The sequence below is a fragment of the Carcharhinus amblyrhynchos genome, chromosome 27 (assembly GCF_965287045.1).
Source record: "Carcharhinus amblyrhynchos chromosome 27, sCarAmb.v2.hapA, whole genome shotgun sequence".
NCBI classification, from domain to species: domain Eukaryota; kingdom Metazoa; phylum Chordata; class Chondrichthyes; order Carcharhiniformes; family Carcharhinidae; genus Carcharhinus; species Carcharhinus amblyrhynchos.
Window position 1 is genome coordinate 17,663,146 of NC_137350.1, and position 20,678 is coordinate 17,683,823.

The following is a 20,678-nucleotide window of genomic DNA, read 5'->3' on the forward strand; positions in this document are numbered from 1 at the left end:
TGAACTCATGTCATAATTTTGCCCACTCACTTTGCCAATGCCTCTTCATATAATTCCCTGCACTCATCTAAGCAACCGACTGGGCAAATTTATTTTAACAAGTCTAGAACTGCTGTTGGAAGTGTTTCAGTTGCCTGGAATAATTAATGTTGGAATTGAGTCATTGGATCATTATAGTATTAGGTTCATAATAACTGTACTGCACTGCACTAACCATAATCCCTGGATTCTTTAATCTCACTAGATGATAAAACCATAGCAGAGCTTTAAGGATTGTATTTCTAGTCTGCAGTTGATTGTCCACCAAACCTCATAGGGTTCAAACCTATTTAGTTCTGACCTGAAGAACCCAAGAATGGCTTGAAGCATCCTCTCCCAAAAAAGTGGAGAAACTGAGGAAGGTACAGATCAGTGGATAGAGTAGACCAAAGGAATTAGTTTTGAATTAGTCCAAGAAAGAACAATTGTAGACTTTTTGGGGAATTTAATGTCATCCTGTCCGAACCCACCAAACAATCTACATTGCCACAACAATTATTGGAAGAAATGACTGAATATTGCATTGTTTGTTACCGACCATTTTAGGTAAAGACAAACACAAAACAAAGCTGCATATCAAGATTATATGGTGACTTTCGACTGATTTTCATTCCAGGTGACGCCCATTACTGCACCCCTGAGCAGTACAAGGAATGTGCAGAACCCACATTAGGTGAGTTGTTCCACCTCAGTTTGTTGAACTGTATGATTTAACAGTAAGGATAACTTGCATTTATATAGCGCCTATAGCATAATAAAGCTCACAAAGCACTTCATGGGAGTATTTATCAACAAAACTTGACACCAAACCACATAGACTGTAAGACATAAGAGCAGAAGCAGACCATTCGGCCCATAGAGTCCGCTCCTCCATTCTGAAGGCTAGGTCATATAGATAGCTTTTAAAAGTGTCTTAAAGGCCAAAAAATAGGAAGAGAGACAGAGAGGTTTAGGACATTGGAGGTGGAAGGTACAGCTGCAGTGTAAGGGTTTTGGAGGTATAGATCAATGTGGGGCTGAATACCGTATTATTCACATTGTGATGTAAAAGAACACATGGCCCTCATGTAGGGATCAGTCTTATTTTGGGCAGAACTGTCTACATTTCAGAGCATAGAGACAGATCGGAGCTTGACCCCTTTGCTGCATATCTGAACATAGTTTTTGCAGTTCATAAATATACCTCAATGTCCTGAAAACTTTTAACAGTGAGCTTCTCACAGCCATCCGACATCCCAAAGCATTTCACAGCCAATGAAGTACTCTTGAATTCTAGTCATTGTTGTAACAGGAATCATGGCAGTTAGTTTGCTCACAGACGGCAGTGTAAGAACGACCAGATAATCTGCTGTCTGTGGTATCGGTTGAGGGAGAACTATTGGCCAGAACATTGGAGATATCTCCTTTGCACTTCTTCCCCAGGATTTTTTACGTCTACCTGAAGAGGTGGAAGGGGCCTCGGTTTAGTGGCTCAGCTGAAAGGCAGCACCTCCAACACTACAGAACTCCCTCAGGACTGCACTTGAATTTCAGCCTTGACTTCTGTGCTTAAGCCCTGGAGTAGGTCTGGAACCCATAATCTTCAGTCTGAGAGGTGAGGCTGCTACCAACCTAGACACATATGACACATACAAAAGCAGGACCCAATAGTTCTTTATATGATGCAACCAGGTCTAAAGGTGAATGGCTAAACCACAAATAACAACATCATACTGACCAGATAATCTATTTTGTAATGTTGATTGAGGGACCAACATTGGCCAGGACACTAGGGATAATTCCAATCCATAAGGGATAATGGGTGGCATGATGGCACAGTGGTTAGCACTGCTACCTCACAGTGCCAGGGACCCGGGTTCAATTCTGGCCTCAGGTGACTGCCTGTGTGGAGTTTGTACATTGTCCCCGTGGGTTTCCTCCGGGTGCTCCAGTTTCCTCCCACGGTCCAAAGATGTGCGGGTTAGGTGGATTGGCCATGGTAAATTGCCCCTCAGTGTCAGGAGGACTAGCTAGGGTAAATACAGGGATAGGGTTTGGGTGGATTGTTGTCGGTGCAGGCTTGATGAGCTGAATGGCCTCCTTCTGCACTGTAAGGACTTTTTAATTTTATGATTCTCTCTGAATTCCTTCTTGAATTCAGGGCTAAGGCAAGGATGAAAGAACACAATAGCAACTTACATTTCCAGTACCTTTAGTGTAACGGAACATCCCAAGGGTTCACAGAAGTATTATAAAATAAAGTATGACACTGAATCACGAAGGAGATAGTCAAATGTTTTGTCAAAAGATGCAACTTAAGAAGTGTCTTAAGGGAGGAGAGTGCATTTACATAGCTGAAGACTGTAGGGAAGGTGTCCAGGCAACTGAAGGCACAGTTACCAATAGTGGTGCAAGAACAGGTAAATTTTTGAACAGTAGAGGAATTAAGGGTTATGGTGAGCGGGCAGGTAAGTCGAGCTGAGTCAATGAAAAGATCAGCCATGATCTTATTGAATGGCGGAGAAGGCTCCAAGGGCCACATGGCCTACTCCTGCTCCTGGTTCTTATATTCTTTTATTATTGGCGTGCAGGAGACACCAGAATTAAGGTGCAGAGATCTTGGATAGCTGTGGGAGCTGGGGTAAATTACAGAGATAGGGAGGAGCAGAGGGATAGAGAGAACAAGGAAAACGAGGATGAGATTTTTTAAATCAGGGCACTGCTTTTCCAGGAGCCAGTGTAGGTCAATGAGCACAGAGGTGTGAGGGGAAATGGGACTTCCTGTGAGTGAAAACATAGTAACAGATTTCAGAAGCAGAAATGTAAGGTTTGACCTAGTGGGCTGGGGGAAGAGAGGCCAGCGGCAGAGGCAGCTGACTAGATAGCTTAAAACCTTAATGATAAATGCATTTCCATTCTCATGCCTTATACTTAAGAGAGCAGAGGGTAGGCATGGGGCCACGCTGGAGGAGCAATTCTTGTGTGAGGGGATAATGGTAATGTGCACTAAGCTATTAAAGATGTGGTGGGGGGGGGGAGGGTGGCGAATTGTTCGCTGCAGATTTGTTGCAATGAATGGGGATTCAAAGTCTAGATATTTGGGCTTTTGAAAATGAAGTGACTTGGGAGCGAGCTGTTTCCAGAAGCAGATATAGAAGGAAATAGGAGTGGAGGGGAGAGGAGTAGGTTGGTGGGGAATGATACAATAAGGTGATCAAAGGTGGCTTTATCTGTGATTGGAGTGCCGATAGCAGTAGCAAGGCTACATTTGGTGATAAGATCAAGGGGATGGTTGTGAATATGGATCAAGGAGTTTATATGCAGAGAGGTTTGGGGGGAGGTGGAGCAAAGGACAGTGATCTCATAAAAAACAAAATTTAATCAATTGAGATTGAAGTTGAAATCAACAAGAATGTGACGTGATTTAATGCAGAGACTGAGCGAGGGAAACAGTGACGATGCAATCCTCATTTACCCTGCGAATCCCCCTGACACCAGGGTCAATTTAGCATGGCCAATTAACCTGGCCCACACATCTTTGGAGTGCGGGAGGAAACTGGAGCACTCGGAGGAAACCGACACAGACAGGAGGTGAAAGTGCGAACTCCACACAGGCAAGCTGGGAATTGAACCCAGGTCCCTGGCGCTCTGAGGCAGCAGTGCTAAGCACTGTCCCATGGTTAGATAAAGTTGACTTAGGTAAGAGTTGAATTTACACAGTTTATCAAACTGTTGTCCAAGTTCAGACGTGGCAGCCGAGCAAAGTGCAGAAGCTGTTTGAATGTTGAAAACTGCATTCAGTCCCATGGGAATGAAGATGCACGGGATACGCAGAATGCAGGAGTAAACCGCAGCAAAGTTGAAAGCGTCAGAGGAATGTACTTGGATACGAGAGAGTGTCTCTCCGGCTAGTTCCCACAGAAGCTGAGAACCCAGTCGAAGCTGGAGGCCAGTCACAGGCTCAGCAGGGAAGAGCGGTGCTGAAGGAAGGATTGCAAACTGATCAAAGCCCCTTTAAGCTTGAAGCAACAGAGCAGCAGATCAGAAGCAGATACAGCCGAGTCTTACAGAGTCGAGTGCAAACACGATAGTTTTGATGTCTGGCGAAGCACCTAAATTTGAAGCTATCTTTGAGAAAGGGTCCAGCCCTCAGGAGCAGACATAAAATGGGGCATAGGCTGTGATGACTTAACCAAACAGTTAACCGGTATAATATACAACCAGATGAAAGGACACAAATCCCTTTGATGTATTCAGGAGTGTAGTAGCAGGATTATACATGTGTTGTAAACATGCCAAACCGTCTCTTAGTTGTTAGCATTTGACAGCTTTAGTTAAAAATGATTACATCAGTGCCGTGCACAGTCACTTCCTAATTTACTGCCCCCACACTCCATTTCCTATTTGGAAAATTAAATTTTCAAGTGTTTACAAACAGCTCCATAATTGGCGAAGCCGCTCTCTGTTAATACTGCATGTTGCTAGCAGCAGAATTTAATTGGATAGATTCCATTGTTTTTTTTTTGGTATTTCTGTACCTGGACTGGGACTTGTTGGAGGGTCGAGATAATTTATTTAGTTGGAGAAAATAGGACAGGAGGTGGAAAATGCCAGCTCCACAAAGTAAATGCTTCTTCTACTCTTCTTGTGAATCAGGAGGAGCAGGATGCTTCTCCCAGGCAGCACAAGGTAACTTTAGGCCTCCTCATTCCAAATACAACCTCTTTATTTCCTTGGGCATGATTTTCGACATTCCCCCTCCCCTCTCCACCCCTACTCCCAGCTACGTCTTTCCAGCTCCAATGGACTCTTCCTTCCTTCCACCTTTCTATATATATAGGAGCATGGGGGGGGCAAGGTGGCACAGTGGTTAGCATTGCCGCCTCATAGCGCCAGGAAACTGGTTTCGATTCCCGCCTTGGGTCACTGTCTTTGGGGACTTTGCACCTTCTCTCCGTGTCTGTGTGAGTTTCCTCCTGGTGTTCCAGTTTCCTCCCACAATCCAAATATGTGCGGGTTAGGTTGATTGGCCATGCTAAATTGCCCTATAGTGTCAGGGGGATTAGTAGGGTAAATACCTGGGGTTGCAGAGATGGGGCCTCGCTGCAGGCTTGATGGGACAAATGACCTCCTTGTACACTGTAGGGAGTCTATGGTTCTACAATTCCACCTGGATCACTGACAACATCCATCTCCCGATTGCCAGGTGCCATTTCTACGAGTCCTGCTGCTGTTGACTATCGACTGGTCATCAATTTAGTCAGTTGCCAAGCAGGAGACAGAACGAAAAAAAAGATAATGAAGCCCTGAAGTTCAGCAGGATTTCCACATATACAGCCTTGGCAGACTCCTCGGTTGTTTTGCACACCCTCTGCACCCTCCCCATATATGTTGGGACACATCCTTCAAAGCTGAAAAATCCAGATTTTTCTTGATGTTCCCAATAATTCAGGGCTTTGATGCTAGGCTCAGCCCTGCTCCGTCTCCACCACTGGTGTCTCCATAACAAGTACTGGATATATTGCGACACGAGGCACTACCATCCCTACGCCGTAGAGCTAAGTCACACGTTAGTAATGTACCTGCATATATCAAAGAATATCAGTGTAGTAAATGAAGGTATTTTGTGGTGTGAAATTTAATTTTATAGAATCGTGGAACCATAAAATTCCTAAGGCATAGAAGAAGGCCATTCGGCCCTTTGTTCTCTCCAGCAAGAGCAATTCACCTAGTACATTGACCCGCCGTTTCCCGATAACCCTGAAAATATTTCCCTGCAGATAATGATCCATCTCTCTTGACAGCCAGAATCTTTTTCCACTATACTCGAAGGCAGTGCTTTCCAAATTCTAACTGCTGTCGATATTATATCTCAGATCCTCACAGAGATGATACTCATTTCTAAAGTGTGTAACAGGTTTTATTGACTGTGCTTTAAAACATCAATGTCTAAGTGCCCAGCCAGCGTGAGAATGGGAGAGTTTCAGATCCGTTTTTTGGGCAAGTCCAAATTCAGTACCTGATGCACTTAGGGAAGGAGAACTTGGACTAAACCGTTTCTAGCCGCTAGATGGAGTGGTTGGGGCTTAACTCGCCAGAATGGTTGCTGCAGTAGCAGAGTGTGCCATTGCGCAGGTGCAGACAGGGCCCGATTCTCTCATCCTGATATGTACGATTTTTGGGGTGTCAGATTGGGAGATGCGTGTGTCGGCCTTTTTGTGGGATTCACGCATGTGTTCCCGAGGCATGTGCGGCTCCCACAGCCGGAGACAGGTGCAGTCGGGACAGCTCTGGAAACCAGTGGGAAGCGAGGTAAGTAATTTAATCTGTTTTTGATTTTATTTAAATGTCATTCTCAGACCCGGCGCAGAATTCTCCGGGCCCGATAGCATCTCCCACCCTGCCAGGAATATTTCACTCCAGCGGGGTTTAGAATAGCTCCAGAGCTGCGGGCTACTAGCGGGAGACCCCACCAGAGTGAAGGGGGGGGTGCAATCGGGCCACTCAGGGGGTCAGTTGGCAGGGGTGGTGCCCCCTGAGCATGGGCACCTGGCAGTGCCAGCCTGTGCCACCGGCACTGCTCAAGTGGCAAAGTGCCCATGCCCAGGGGGCACCTTGGCACTGCCCACCAGGCATCGAGCAGTGCCAAGGGGGCAGGGCCAAGGGGGAGACCTATTTTGGGTGGGGCCGTGGAGCGATTGATGGGGATGGGAGGATTCCGCTGCCGCTCTGCAGATAGGATCAGTCAGGACTAGAGGGAGGCCAGCAATCAGGGCGGGCTGTGGGGGCTTGTGGGGGGAGTGGGGTGGTCTACTGGGGGGGTCTGCCTCCTGTATGGGGGTTCTGCCTCTTGGGGGGGGGGGTGGCCAGCAGGGGGGGAGTTGGGGGGGGGGGGTGGGACAATCGTCACTGCTGGGATGGGGGTGGGCTGGAGATTGCAGTGCTCCGGGACAGGGGTTGGGGAGGGTGTTGGGGCTGGCCCAGAAATGCTTATGCAGGTCGCAATTGGGCCTTGGAGGTATCATGAGGGGCAGCCGGAGTCTCGGGCTGGCCAGTTATCGAGCTGGCCAACAAACTGCAGCCTAATAGTTTGGGGTCTTTGCGCATGCGCAGAGCTCCCGAACAGTCAGACTCCGGTGCGCATAGGCCCCACCACCCCCCGAGCTTTTCATGATATTCATGATTGTGACCTCTGCGTTGCACAGAGTGTGGGAGATTTGAGTCTGAACTCCCACTGAGAAAACTGTTGTGAATTACTTCATTTTTCTCAGCAGTTCTGCACTGAGAATTGTTTTGGGAGAATCGGGCCCCTGGGTTGTATTTGCGCAATGTTCAATGGCAATTAGTTCAGAGCTGACTGCTCTGAAAGATCTGGAGTTTCTCTGTTGCTGCAGTTGGCCTCACCAAAGCAGCCCACACTCTCCCCACCCCACCCCGCACCCCAGCTATCCCCGGGGCCCATAGCCAATCCTGAGCACCTCCCTGCCCGAAAATATCATTCTCGCCACCCCCCCCCAACCCCGAACACACCCCTGCCTGTTGCCCAGACTGATCACCCCCACTGCCCCCTGCTCCCCAGACTGATCACCCTCTTCCATCCCGCACCCATCCCATGCAGAGTTGTAACAAGGTCCCCCTCCCCTCCGACCAATCGCATGCAGAGTGGCAGCGGGCCCCCTTCCTTACCCAATCAACTCACCCCCCTCCCTCCTGAAGGCCTCGTCAAGGCCTGCTTCTGCCCCCACTTCCCCCCCCAGGCCCCATTCCCTTCAGGCCCTACCTCTCCTTAGATCTCCCCCCCACCCAATGCCCGGTGGGTATTGCCAGGGTCGCTGGTGAACAGTGCCAAGGTGCCAGGCTGGCACTGCCCCCACATATTCAAAATAAAACAAATGAATTCTACACAAATTCTACATTTACTGCATGAAAAAAATTCTTCCTCATGTCACCATTGTGACTTTTGCCAATCATGTGAAATCAGTGTCCTCTCTTTCTGACAGTGGGAATAGTTTCTCCCTCCAGCGTCCTCATTATGTCTCCCCTCAACCTCCCCTACTGTGACTTTTCAGAACAAAACCTCATGCAACGCTGCTTGCTATCATCAGTCATCAACAGTGTGCTGCCTCGGACACTGCAAGCATGGTGGGATTTGTACCCTATATGAGCTCAATCTGAATGCTCCCATTTCACGCCAAGCTTCAGAGATGAGGTGGAGTTTCTGCCGTTGGACTGGGGTGGGCGCAGTAAGTAGTCTCACACCTCTCACCTGATGAAGGAGCAGCGCTCCGTAAGCTCGTGATTCCAAATAAACCTGTTGGACTTTAACCTGATGTTGTGAGACTTTTTACTGGGCTTTAGTGAAGCCATTATTGTTTATGTATCACTGTTTTGTGCCTCCTTTAACACATGCAATGTAAGTAATTATTACTAACAGAGGAGTGTGTCCTCCCCTTTCCTTTGGTGTGGGCAAAAATATTGCTTTTTAAAGCAACGCGTGAATTGAAACTTGAAATTTTCAGCTTTAACTTGGCAACCTGGGATCAAGTGAATTGTTTTGTGAAGCATTATACAAGTGAAAGCTTAATCAGACTCCATCCTCTCTTTATTCTATATTTCTCTGACAGGTAAATTGCTGAATAAAACTTTTTTTTGAGTTCTGCAAAGGACATGGCATTTAAATCCCAATTACTTATTATTTATGCTATTTCAGAACTCGAATTACAAGTTTGCCAAATTTCAGTTTTTGCCATGATTGACTAAATCTCTTATGTTATCACTAATGATTCTGTCTAGGAGTTTCAGGCCTGTCTTGGTTTTGCCAACCGAACCAATATCATCTATTTCATACTGAGTCTTTACATTCTTTGTATCCCTTGCACAGATGCACTGTCTCCAATTAAAAAACAGTGCTAAAAATAGACACTTTACACTGGCACACTTATACAAAGGCCTATTGTTGGTGCAAGTTCCCTTGTAATTCCAGTTACAACATTCTTTCTCCAAAGGTTAATGAAAGCCAAGTACATTATTTGGATATGCGCAGAAAGATTATAAGATATTCGGACAACCAGCCCAGTCTCAATCCATATCACAGTCGAATCTGATGTTAAATTCACGCAGATTTATTATTAAAAAATGATGTTAAAGGGGAAATCGAGAATTCCAGTGTGAAGATGACTGAATACGTTCTTTCCCAACAGTTGGAGAAGTTGACAGGGTCAGAATCACTGACAGCTCTGTAGCACTGCCTGGGAAAATCACAGTAAATAAAAATATAACTTGCTATGCAGTTTCCCCGCAACTCACTCACTGAACAGACCCCTCGTCTGTATCGAAGGCAAATAAAAGGTATTTGCAAATTCCTTTAAGAAAGGCATTTTCATTTTTTGTTGTTACTTTTTGAAGGTTAGTTACAGGCAGCTGAATCTTCTGTGCCGTGTCGAGCCTCTCTTTGTCACCTGTAGCTGCACAGTCCATCTGACTCATTGCATTATCAAATGGTTTAGAAGCCTGAAATAGTGCATTACAAAGTACTTTGAGAATCGTGACCTGAGTAACTATTAAATTTAATTGCAGCGCTTAACTTGATTTTGATCATAGAGACCTCTGGCCTTTGAGGCCAGGTGGATTCTCTGGTCCCGCTGCAGTGAACAGAGATTTAGCTGAGTGCCATATTCTCCATCCTTGGTGGCAGTAGTGGCAGGGGCATAAATGGCCGGAGAATTCATTCTGATTCAATTTGAACAGGCTGAGTGCGTAGGGTGGGGGGGCACAGTCTGGGGAGGTGTGGCAAGCAATTGTGAATCATTTTAGAACCATAGAATCATAGAAAAACTACAGCACAAACAGGCCCTTCCGCCCACAAGTTGCGCCGATCTTATCTCTACCTACTAGGCTTACCTATAACCTTCAATCCTATTGAGTCCAATGTACTCATCCAGAAGTCTCTTGTTTTCAAGAGGTTATGGACAATTTGATCTCACTGTTCTGTTAAATCATAGGCAAAAGAATGATTTTTTTTCTTTAGAAAGAATACAGCATTACATTCTGGCAAGGAATGTTGTAAATGGCCACCTACGAAGTGAGCCTAGATTTCTGTGCTCTGTATTTGGTTTGTAAAGTGGGTGTACCCTACACAACAATAAACTGCAGTAACTTAACTATGGATTTTCTTTTACTGCTGTTTCTCCCCTAGTTTGTCATGGATCACGGGGGTGCTGTATAAATGCAAGTTATTAAGAAGTTAGAATGTTTGCAAAACCTTTATGGAAAAACCTACTTTAAAATAGAGAGATTCAATAGTGTCATGATGAGTGTATATCTAATATTGCTGAGGGTAACTTGTCGCCTGGTGTGTCCAGCAGCAATGCAGTTTTAATGTGGTTTTGTCTCAGCATCAGCAACATGCCGTTGCCATGGTGGGCTTTGTCATCTTGCTGTTTGCAGTGATTCACATTCGCTGCACATTTCCTTGAAACCCTGCTAAAGTAACACAGAAATTTTACAGAAACAGGTTAACCATGACACCAAAAGTAGTGCACCTGTCTCACCGTTCCATTAACGTCTGAAAGTGTCAGCTATCTGGGAGCAGGCTCTAAGTGTTGAGAATGATGAATGGGCAGAGAAAAGACGGGTGAAGTAGGAGATAGAGGTCACAGTCGAGTACAAAGACGGTTCAGTTCTCAAGGACTGGCAACATCTTAATGAGCATCACAATAAAGAGTGAATCCACCAAAGTATAGGATTGTGTTTTGAATAAGAACCAAGAAAGCAGCTGCCATGACAAGAGCTTTTTTTTTCCTTTGTTGACTTCACAGCCTTGCTGGCAGAGATGAATAATAATTGTCTCTGCAAGACACCATGTTATCTAACTCGCTACAACAAAGAACTGTCCATGGTGAAGATTCCAAGCAGAACCTCTGCGAAGTATCTTGAAAAGAAATTTAACAAGACTGAAAAGTACATTTCGTAAGTATACGTTCTGATATTATGAGATTCCCTGCTACTTTCGGAAAAGAAGCTAGCAACTTCAGTTCATTCCCATAGCCTAAAATGTGTGACCATGGTCTAGCCGATATTCTTCAGCAGCATGAGCAAAGTTATTGGGGAGGCGAAGGCCGAGTAGTATTATCACTAAGCTATTAATCCAGAAACTCAATTAATGTTCTGGGGACCCAGGTTCAAATCCCACCATGGCAAATGGTGGAATTTGAATTCAAAGCCAAAAATCTGGAATTACAAATCTACTGATGACTGTGAAACCATTGTCGATTGTCGGAAAAATTCTCCTGGTTCACTAATGTCCTTTAGAGAAGGAAACCTGCCATCCTTACCTGGTTTGACTCTCAAATGCCATCCAAGGGCTACTAGGGATGGGCAACAAATGCTGGCCAGCGATGCCCATATCCCATGAAGAAAATAAAATTCCAATGCTGCATGTATTCTGTGCAGTTCAGTCTGTATACTGTCGATAATCTCCTTCTAGTTCCCAGTAAGAGTGGCAACGCACTGAAGGAAGTGCAGATGCAATAAAACAATTCTTGCAACTTCCTACTTTGGAAAGAGACATACTGATTGCACCTGGTTAGAACTAATGTTTCTCATTTACCTACAGAAAGTTCCACAATAGATTGCCAGGATATATAAATTACATTTCACTGGACAAGGTGCATTATCCATATTACAAGATCTCAGTTAGTTGGTCGATTTCTGGTAGAGTTGGCTTCTCAAACCAGCTGACATACTTATTTTGAGGCCACTTATTCTGGAGCATCATCATGGTGCAGTGGTTAGTACTGTTGCCTCACAGCACCAGGGACCCAGGTTCGATTCCTGGTTTGGGTCTCTGTCAATGTGGAATTTGCACATTCTCCCTGTGTCTGCGTGGGCTTCCTCCAGATGCTCTGGTTTCCTCCCACAGTGTGAAAGATGTGCTGGTTAGGTGCATTGGCCATGCTAAATTCTCCCTCAGTGTTCCTGAACAGGTGCCAGAGTGTGGTAATGAGGGGATTTCCACAATAACTTCATTGTAGTGTTAATGTAAGCCTACTTGTGACAGTAATAAATAAATTTTAAACAGAAGAGAGGGGAAGTCTTTAACCTGATTCCTCTGCGAAAGACTTTCTTGACACTGCCTGTGTCACCTGCAATTTCTCAGAAGTGGCTGGGCATCCTTGAGTGGAAATATTTCACCCATTTTGTCTCAGTTCAAAACGCAATAATTCCTGTCAATTAAAAGTTCAAAAATCATGTCTGGCATTTTCCGCCTGCTGACACCCGCCTGCCACAAGCGAGGATAGAGACTTTGGCACTCAGCCAAATCTGCGCTCACTGCACCGGGACCAGCCAGTGTGAACAGCCAGAAAATTCTTCCCCACATTTTCAAAGATAAAGAGGTATAGCCTTGTGATGGCTGCGACAGATTAATTGGGCCAGGAGCTGAATTCATTGAAATTCCTTCAATGAGGCCAGGCGATTCATCAAGCATTCAAATCAACAAGTTGTATCCACCAATTTCATGAATTTTCAGATGTTTTGCCAGTTTGTTTTCAATTGTTACATCCAATCATCGTGCTGAGAGTTGAAAATATTGAAAATGATGAAGGATCAAGAGGATAAAGCTGGCAGGGCCAATGCTGCAGAGATCACTGCAAAGTATATGGGGATGATTCAAAATAGAGAGACTCACTGTGACATATTTTGGAGAGCTATTTTGTTCATCTCACTGAATTATAGCCTGGCTTCCCCCTCCAAAATAGACATTAACCCTTCTGTGTTGACTCTTTGTGTTGTATTTTGGCAGCTCTTCAATTTATTTTTAGCGTACAGGTATAGTTGGCTCTCTCTCCATTATTGTCTGTCAGTTTCATTGAAGCAATTGCTCTCAGTGCACAGATGCTTTTATGGACGATAGGTCGACAGTGGCACCTGAAAGACCAAATAGGCAGTTTTTCACATGCATAAACAATAATTTGTATTTATTTTTGAGTTGATTTTGATTTGATTTATTGCTGTCACATGTATTTGTATGCAGTAAAAAGGATTGTTTCTTGCATGCTATACAGACAAAGCATACCATTCATAGAGAAGGAAAGGAGAGGGTGCAGAATGTGGTGTTGCAGTCACCGCTAAGGTGTAGAGAAAGATCAGCTCAGTGCGATCCATTCAAAAATCTGATGGCAGCAGGAAAGAAGCTGTTCTTGAGTCGGCTGCTATGCGACCTCAAACTTTTGTATCTTTTTCCTGACGGAAGAAGGTGGAAGGGAGTATTTCCAGGGTGCATGGAGTCCTTAATTATGTTGGCTGTTTTGCCGAAGCAGCGGGAAGTGTAGACAGAATCAATGGATGGAGGGCTGGTTTGCGCGATGGACTGGCCTTCATTCACGACCCTTTGTAGTTTCTTCTGGTCTTGGGCAGAGCAGGAGCTGTAACAAGCTGTGATACAATCAGAAAGAATGCTTTCTATGGTTCATCTGGAAAAGTTGGTGAGAGTTATAGCAGACATGCCAAATTTCCTTAGTCTTCTGAGAAAGTAGAGGCGTTGGTGGGCTTTCTTAACTATAGTGTCGGCATGGTGGGACCAGGGCAGGTTGTTGGTGATCTTGATACCTAAAAACTTGAAGCTCTCGACCCTTTCTACTTCATTCTCATTGATATAGACAGGGATCTTTTCTCCACTATGCTTCCTGAAGTCGATGACTAACTCCTTTGTTTTGTTGACATTGAGGGAGAGATTGTTGTCTTCCCACCTGTTAACACAATGAAACATGCCTAAGTATGTTATAAGTGCATTATAAAACAATGTGTGACAACAAGCCACATAAGGAGAGATTAGGTCAGTTAACCAAAGGCTTGGTTAAAGGGTGGGACATTCCACGCCCACTCCCCGCCCCCTCTCGCAGCAGCGGAGGCAGCCTGCCATTGGCTGACAGCAGGATCTCCTGGTCCCGCCATTGTCAATGGGATTTCCCATTGTATGGACCCCCATCCCCAGAAAACCCACAGCCATAGGTTATACGAGTGTCCTGAAGGAGAGAACAATTGAAGGGGTTGGAGAGATCAAGGGAGGAAATTCCGGGCTTTGGGACTGAGGCGACTGATGAACTAAGCAAATGGTGAACAATTATAATTAGAAGTGCACAAGAGGGCAGAATTATACATATGGAGATATCTCCAAGGGTTTTGGAACTGTAGGAGGTTCCAGAGATAGGGAGAGATACAAGGCCATTGAAGGATTTGAATATAAGGATGAAAATTGGAGTCATCGCTTGACTGGCGGAGGTGATAGTGGATGCCTTGGTGATTATTTTCCAAACCTCGCTGGATTCCGGGGAAATGCCGGAAGATTGGAAAACAGCTAATGTTACACCGCTGTTTAAAAAGGGTAGCAGGCAAAAGGCAGGGAATTATAGGCCAGTTAGTTTAACGTCTGTTGTAGGAAAAATGCTTGAATCCGTAATCAAGGAGAAAATAGCGAGGCATCTTGAGAAGAATTGTTTGATAGAGCAGACGCAGCATGGTTTCGTTAAGGGGAAGTCATGTCTGACGAATTTATTGGAATTCTATGAGGATGTGTCTAGTGCAGTGGATAGAGGGGAACTGGTGGATGTGGTGTTTCTCAATTTTCAGAAGGCGTTTGATAAGGTGCCGCACAAAAGATTGTTACAGAAGGTTAGGGGGCATGGAGTTGGGGGGAAGGTGTTAGTGTGGATAGGGGATTGGCTGTCAAATAGGAGGCAGAGAGTGGGTGTCAATGGGTGCTATTCGGATTGGCAGTTGGTGACTAGTGGAGTGCCCCAGGGATCGGTGCTGGGGCCTCAGCTATTTACCATTTATATAGATGATCTGGAAGAGGGAACCGAGTGTAAGGTTTCAAAATTTGCTGATGACACAAAGATAAGTGGAACGGCAAATTGTGCGGAGGGTGTGGAAAGTCTGCAGAGGGATCTAGATAGGCTGAGCAAGTGGGCGAGGACCTGGCAGATGGAATACAATGTTGGCAAGTGTGAGGTTATCCACTTTGGTAGGAATAATGGTAGGAAGGGCTACTACTTAAAGGGTGAAAAGCTGCAGCATGCTACGGTGCAGAGGGACCTCGGGGTCCTTGTGCATGAGTCGCAAAAACCCAGCCTACAGGTGCAGCAGGTGGTCAGGAAGGCAAATGGGATGCTGGCCTTCATAGCGAGGGGGATTGAATATAAAAGTAGGGAGGTCTTGCTGCAACTGTACAGGACACTGGTGAGGCCGCAGCTGGAGTACTGTGTGAGGTTTTGGTTGCCGCACCTGCGCAAGGATATTTTGGCCTTGGAGGGAGTGCAGAGGAGGTTCACTAGGCTGATACCAGAGTTGAGGAGGTTGAGCTATGAGGAGAGGCTGAATAGACTGGGCTTGTACTCATTAGAGTTTAGAAGGATGAGGGGAGATCTCATTGAGACGTATAAGATGGTGAATGGGATGGATAGGATAGAGGTGGAGAGGCTCTTCCCGCTCAGAAAGGACAGCAGGACTAGAGGGCACGGCCTCAAGATAAGGGGGGGGGTGCAGTTTAGAATGGAGTTGAGGAGGAACTTCTTCACTCAAAGGGTGGTGAATCTCTGGAATTCTCTGCCCGTTGAAGTGGTGGAGGCTACCTCGCTAAATATACTTAAGACGCGGGTAGATAGGTTTTTGGTAGGCAAGGGGATTAAGGGTTATGGGGAGAAAGCGGGAAAGTGGAACTGAGCCACTTCAGATCAGCCATGATCTTGTTGAATGGCGGGGCAGGCTCGAAGGGCTAGATGGCCTACTCCTGCTCCTATTTCTTATGTTCTTATGTTCTTATGACTGGAAGTCAATGTCGGCCACAAGGGATAGGGGAAGAAGACTTGCTGTTGGTTCAGACACGAGGACCAAACTTTCGAATGACCTCATATTTATTGAGGGCAGAATTTTGGAGACTGGCTCGTAGGAAGCTGCAGTGGTCTGGAGATAATGTTTTCATAGAATCATAAAATCCTACAGTCCAAAAGGAAGCCACTTTGCCCATAGCGTCCACACCGACCACAATCCCACCCAGGCCTTATCTGAACAACCCCATGCACCCACCCTAACCAGTCCCCTTGACACTAAGGAGTAATTTAGAATGATCAATCTATCTAACCCGCAAATCTTTGGACTTTCAGCAACAGATGAGCTGACACTGAGGCACAGTCTGGCTTTACAGAGGTGGAGATAGTCAGTCATGGAAATAATGCAAATGTGAGTTCATCAGTTCATCATCAATATTGCAAACAGACTGCCTTTATCTCAAACTGTTGCCAGGGAGAGGACATTCATGGGACATGGACATCAGTGGCTGGCCAGCATTTATTGCCCATCCCTAGCTGCCCTCGGAGGGCAGTTGAGAATCAACCACATTGCTCTGTAATCACAATTAGGTCAGACCAGGTCAAGAGGACAGATTTCCTTCCCTAAAGGACATTAGCAAACCAGATGGGTTTTTCTGACAATCGGCAGTGGTTTCATAGTCATCAGTAGATTCTCAATTCCATGTTAACTCCGTTTGCTGGCATTTGTACCTAAGTCCCCAGAATATTAGCTAAGTTTCTGGATTAATTGAGCATGATTTCACAACCTTATTCGCCCTGAAACTACAAAAACCCGCCTGAGGTCAATGGACCTTTCCATGGTCCAACCCTCACTCACTCCAATTCCTGTGGTGGGCAAGACAGTAAAATTCTGGCCACAGTTGAGTGATAATACCATTAGACCATCGCTTCCCCAAGGGAATGGCATTTGGAGCGGTTACTGAAAAGAATGGCTACAGTCTTCCCATTATTTAATTGAAGGAAATTTTTGCTTATCAAGAATTGGATATTGGATAAGCAGTCTTATAATTTAGTGACAGGGGAGTAGTTTAGAAAAGTGGTGGTGAGGCTGAGCTGGGTATAGTCAGCATATATGTGAAAATGTATATCCTGATGGTGTCACTGTAGTGTAGAACATAGTTCAGAAATAGGAGGACAAGGAAAGATCCTTTATTCAAAGATAAGACACTAAGAAAACAAAATTTGTAGAAAATACAAAGAGTCATGAACAAAGTCCAGTCCATCACTGAAACCAGCCTCTCATCCACTGACACTGCCTACTACACTTCCCGCTGCCTCAGAAAAGCAGCTAGTATAATTAAGGAGCCCACATACCCTGGATGTACTCTCTTCCACCTTCTTTCAATGGAAAAAAGATATAAAGATCTGAGGACACATACCAACCCACTCAAGAACAGTTTCTTCCCTGCTGCCATCAGACTTTTGAATGGACCTACCTCGTATTAAATTGATCTTTCTCTGCACCCTAGCTATGACTGAAACAGTACATTCTGCATCTTCTTTCCTTCTCTATGAATGGTATGCTTTGTCTGTATAGTGTGCAAAAAAAATACTTTCTGCTGTATATAAATACATGTGACAATAATAAGCCAAATCAAATCAAAAATTCATGCACAACATTCTATTTAATTTCTATTTTCTGCATCCAGCTAATTTCACTGTACAAGTTCTTTAAAATTGACACGTGGCACATTCCTGATTACAGAGAAAGCTTGGTGACACATGCAATATGCAAACATACATTTATCCAACATTTAATTAAAAAAAATATCAGGGGCACAACTGTAACTGTAAACTTCATGATTTAGCAAATCATTTAGGTTTCAATTTTTAAGCATGTTTAAATATTTATATTCTGGTATCCCATTTCTTTTATAGATATTGTTCTTGCTAGCATGGAAAATGCAATAATATACTTTGCCACAGATCTCTACTGAGGAAAATTCATCATAATGGCTTCTCACTCACAGTATCACAGGGGCACACTAACCATTCATTAAGGTTTAGGTTTTCGCAGCTGCAACTAAGAAAATAATCATTAAGTATTAAATTGATTTCTGTGTTTTCATCTCATTCATGCACTTCTGCAAAAGTATATGGTACACACAAATAGGGCTATTTAAATACATATCCTTACGATCCTCTCTCCAGAGCTTGTTGGTGATACAGCCTTTCCCGTTCTTAAGTTTATTTATTAGTGTCACAAGTAGGCTTACATTAACAATGTCATGAATTTCCAGTGCAAATCCCCGAGTCGCCACACTGCGGCACCTGTTCAAGTACACTGAGGGAGAATTTAGCATGGCCAATGCACCTAATGAGTGTGTCCTTCAGACTGTGGGAGGAAACCGGAGCACTCGGAGGAGACGCACACAGACACGGGGAGAATGTGCAAACTCCACACAGACAGTAATACAAGTTGGGGATTGAACCCAGGTCCCTGGTGCTGTGAGGCGGCAGTGGTAACTCTTGCACTAAATAAGCCTTTTCTCTGCTGTTGTTAACTTGTTTCCTGAAGATTATTTCTGGGTTTTGTCAGGCGTACGTCTGTAAAAGGACTTCTTTCACCATTCAGAATGGACTGCAATGTATCTACTGTGTTAGTATTTCAAAGTGCAAAGATTCTCTTCTCATGATGGCTCCAGTGTATGGGTGTGGAATAGCCACTAATTCCACCGGCACTATTCAGACAGATTGTCCATTGGGAATTTGCACCACAAACCAATCACAGAAAATCTGATAGGTAATTTCCAGATTATTACCTGAGGCACAAATTGGCACAGGACAAATAAGGTTAGAGAAATGAATGCAAGGCTCAAAGAATGGTGTGGAAGAAGTGAGTGGCAGGGTGGCACAGCAGCTAGCACTGCTATCTCACAGCGCTAAGGACCTGGGTTCGATCCTGGCCTTGGGTGATTGTGTGGACATTACACATTGTCTGCATGGGTTTCCTAGGCAGAACTAGATAGATTCCTGATTAACAAGGGAGTGAAAGGTTATCGGGGGGTAGGCAGGAATGCGTGGTTGAAGTTGCAAGCTTAAGTGGCCTACCCCTGCTTTTAATTTGTATGTTCATACGTCAGGTGGAGAAGGTGCACTCTGTAGGCAGCATTTCCAGTTTTGAAGCATCAGTGCTTACTTACACTGCCAGAGCTCTGGTAGTTTTCAAGACTCCCACCGGGATTTTACGATCTTGCTTGGGCGAGCCTCATAAAATCCCGCCCGAGGCCAACGGAGAATCCCTTTCTGCGAGCTTCGCCTGCCCCGGAATCAGTAAAATTCTGGCCAGTATTGTTAAATATATTTCATGGTGAGATAAAAATGCCTTCTCCTAACCTAACCCTCTTTAAACCGATATCAGCATCATCTCTGAGTGATTCGAACTGAGGCTTTTTAACCCAGTGTGCCTTCCAATCTGTGGTATGATACTATCAAGATTATTATCTCTCAAATACGCTATAATGGGACTCAGCTCTCAGATGTAACAGCAGATCATCTAAGCCACTGCTGATTCAATCCTTTCAGGGTGTAGTAAAACACCATGTGGGAAGCAACAGCAGCAAGCCAAGGGATGAACAATATTAATGGCATTTGAATGACTGAAAGTTGGAATTAATAGCAGTGAATGTTTCTGTACTAAAATAGAAAAGTAGGGCAGAACTTTACTACCTCATCCATTTTGCAGCAGGAAAAGGTTGGAAAATCAGGTATGATGTGACTAGCAGAAATGATGTCCATTTTTGTGCCCATTCTTATTTTCCCAAGAAAAATATAGAAGCAATCGGGAGCCTGCCAAGCCAAGCAAAATGTCAATTTGTATTTTTTTTGCATTCGTCACAATGTAATTAGTGAATTTCACTCCCAATCGTCCCAGCTCACCTGCCTTCATTCATACAGTTGGATTGGTCAGGAAAACACCTCAGGTATAAAATTTGCATTCAGTTCAGCTGCTTGAGCACAGAGGGTGAACAAAGAGGTAAGCCTCTGCTTTTAAGCTGCTCTGGGAGGGTTGTTTCATGGTGGCCATGTTGCATTTTGGGTCTGAGGGGACCTTGTTGTTGGGGGTGGGGGGGGCTGCCGTTCTTCACAGGGTCTGGGGTCCGATTTTTGCCTCTCAACACGGACCCAGTTCAGAGTGTTGACCTCGGGTTTTAGCCCTAACTCTGGGTCCTAGTGCTGGCAGCAGCAAGCACATTTGCTGGTGGGGGATGGGCTGGAAACTCTCTGAAGTGAGAGTGCCACAGCCTCAGGACTTGTCAAGCCGCACTCCCTGTGGCCATTTCTGCGTGGATTCTGGGTGTGTGTGAATGGGGAGTGAAAGGGGGGGGGGGGGGGGTGGGGGTGCTATGTTGCCATTCTGTGAGGCTGAGGGAGGGGTATAGGGAGTGTGTGTTGCTGAGGATCTATGGGGGGGGTGGTTATGGAGAGCTTGTGTTGCTAGGGGTCTGTGTGGGTGGTGTATGGGGACTATATGTTGCTGGGGGTCTGTATGGGGGGATATGAGGAGTGTGCGTTGGTGGGTGTCTGGGGGGGAGTGGTTTGAAGAGTGGGTGTTACTGGGAGGATGTGGGTGGGGTATGGGGAATGTATGTTGCTGGGTGCCTGTGTGGCAGGGGTACGTGAAGTTTGTGTTGCTGGGGGTGGGGGTGGTGGGTGGGGGCACCCACTCCCAGAGGCTGTGAAAGCGATGGCCGCTTTAAACCTTTGAACCACTGGGTCCTTGCAAACTGCCAGTGGAGACCTTTGTGGCATTTCCCAATCATCTGCCCACAAGTATCTGAAGGAGGTCACGGA

At 45.2% G+C, this 20,678-nt stretch overlaps 1 protein-coding gene across 3 annotated transcripts in view; it reads left to right on the plus strand.

The window, feature by feature from the left end:
* LOC145359042 (acid-sensing ion channel 2-like) overlaps positions 1-20,678 on the plus strand; it is a 1,204,124-nt gene that overhangs the window by 1,139,108 nt on the left and 44,338 nt on the right. For all 3 annotated transcript variants that reach the window (XM_080213397.1, XM_080213396.1, XM_080213398.1), the window contains 2 exons: positions 656-712; positions 10,836-10,986. In XM_080213397.1, the coding sequence (XP_080069523.1) occupies positions 656-712; positions 10,836-10,986 (208 nt within the window). The remainder of the gene's footprint in view (positions 1-655; positions 713-10,835; positions 10,987-20,678) is intronic.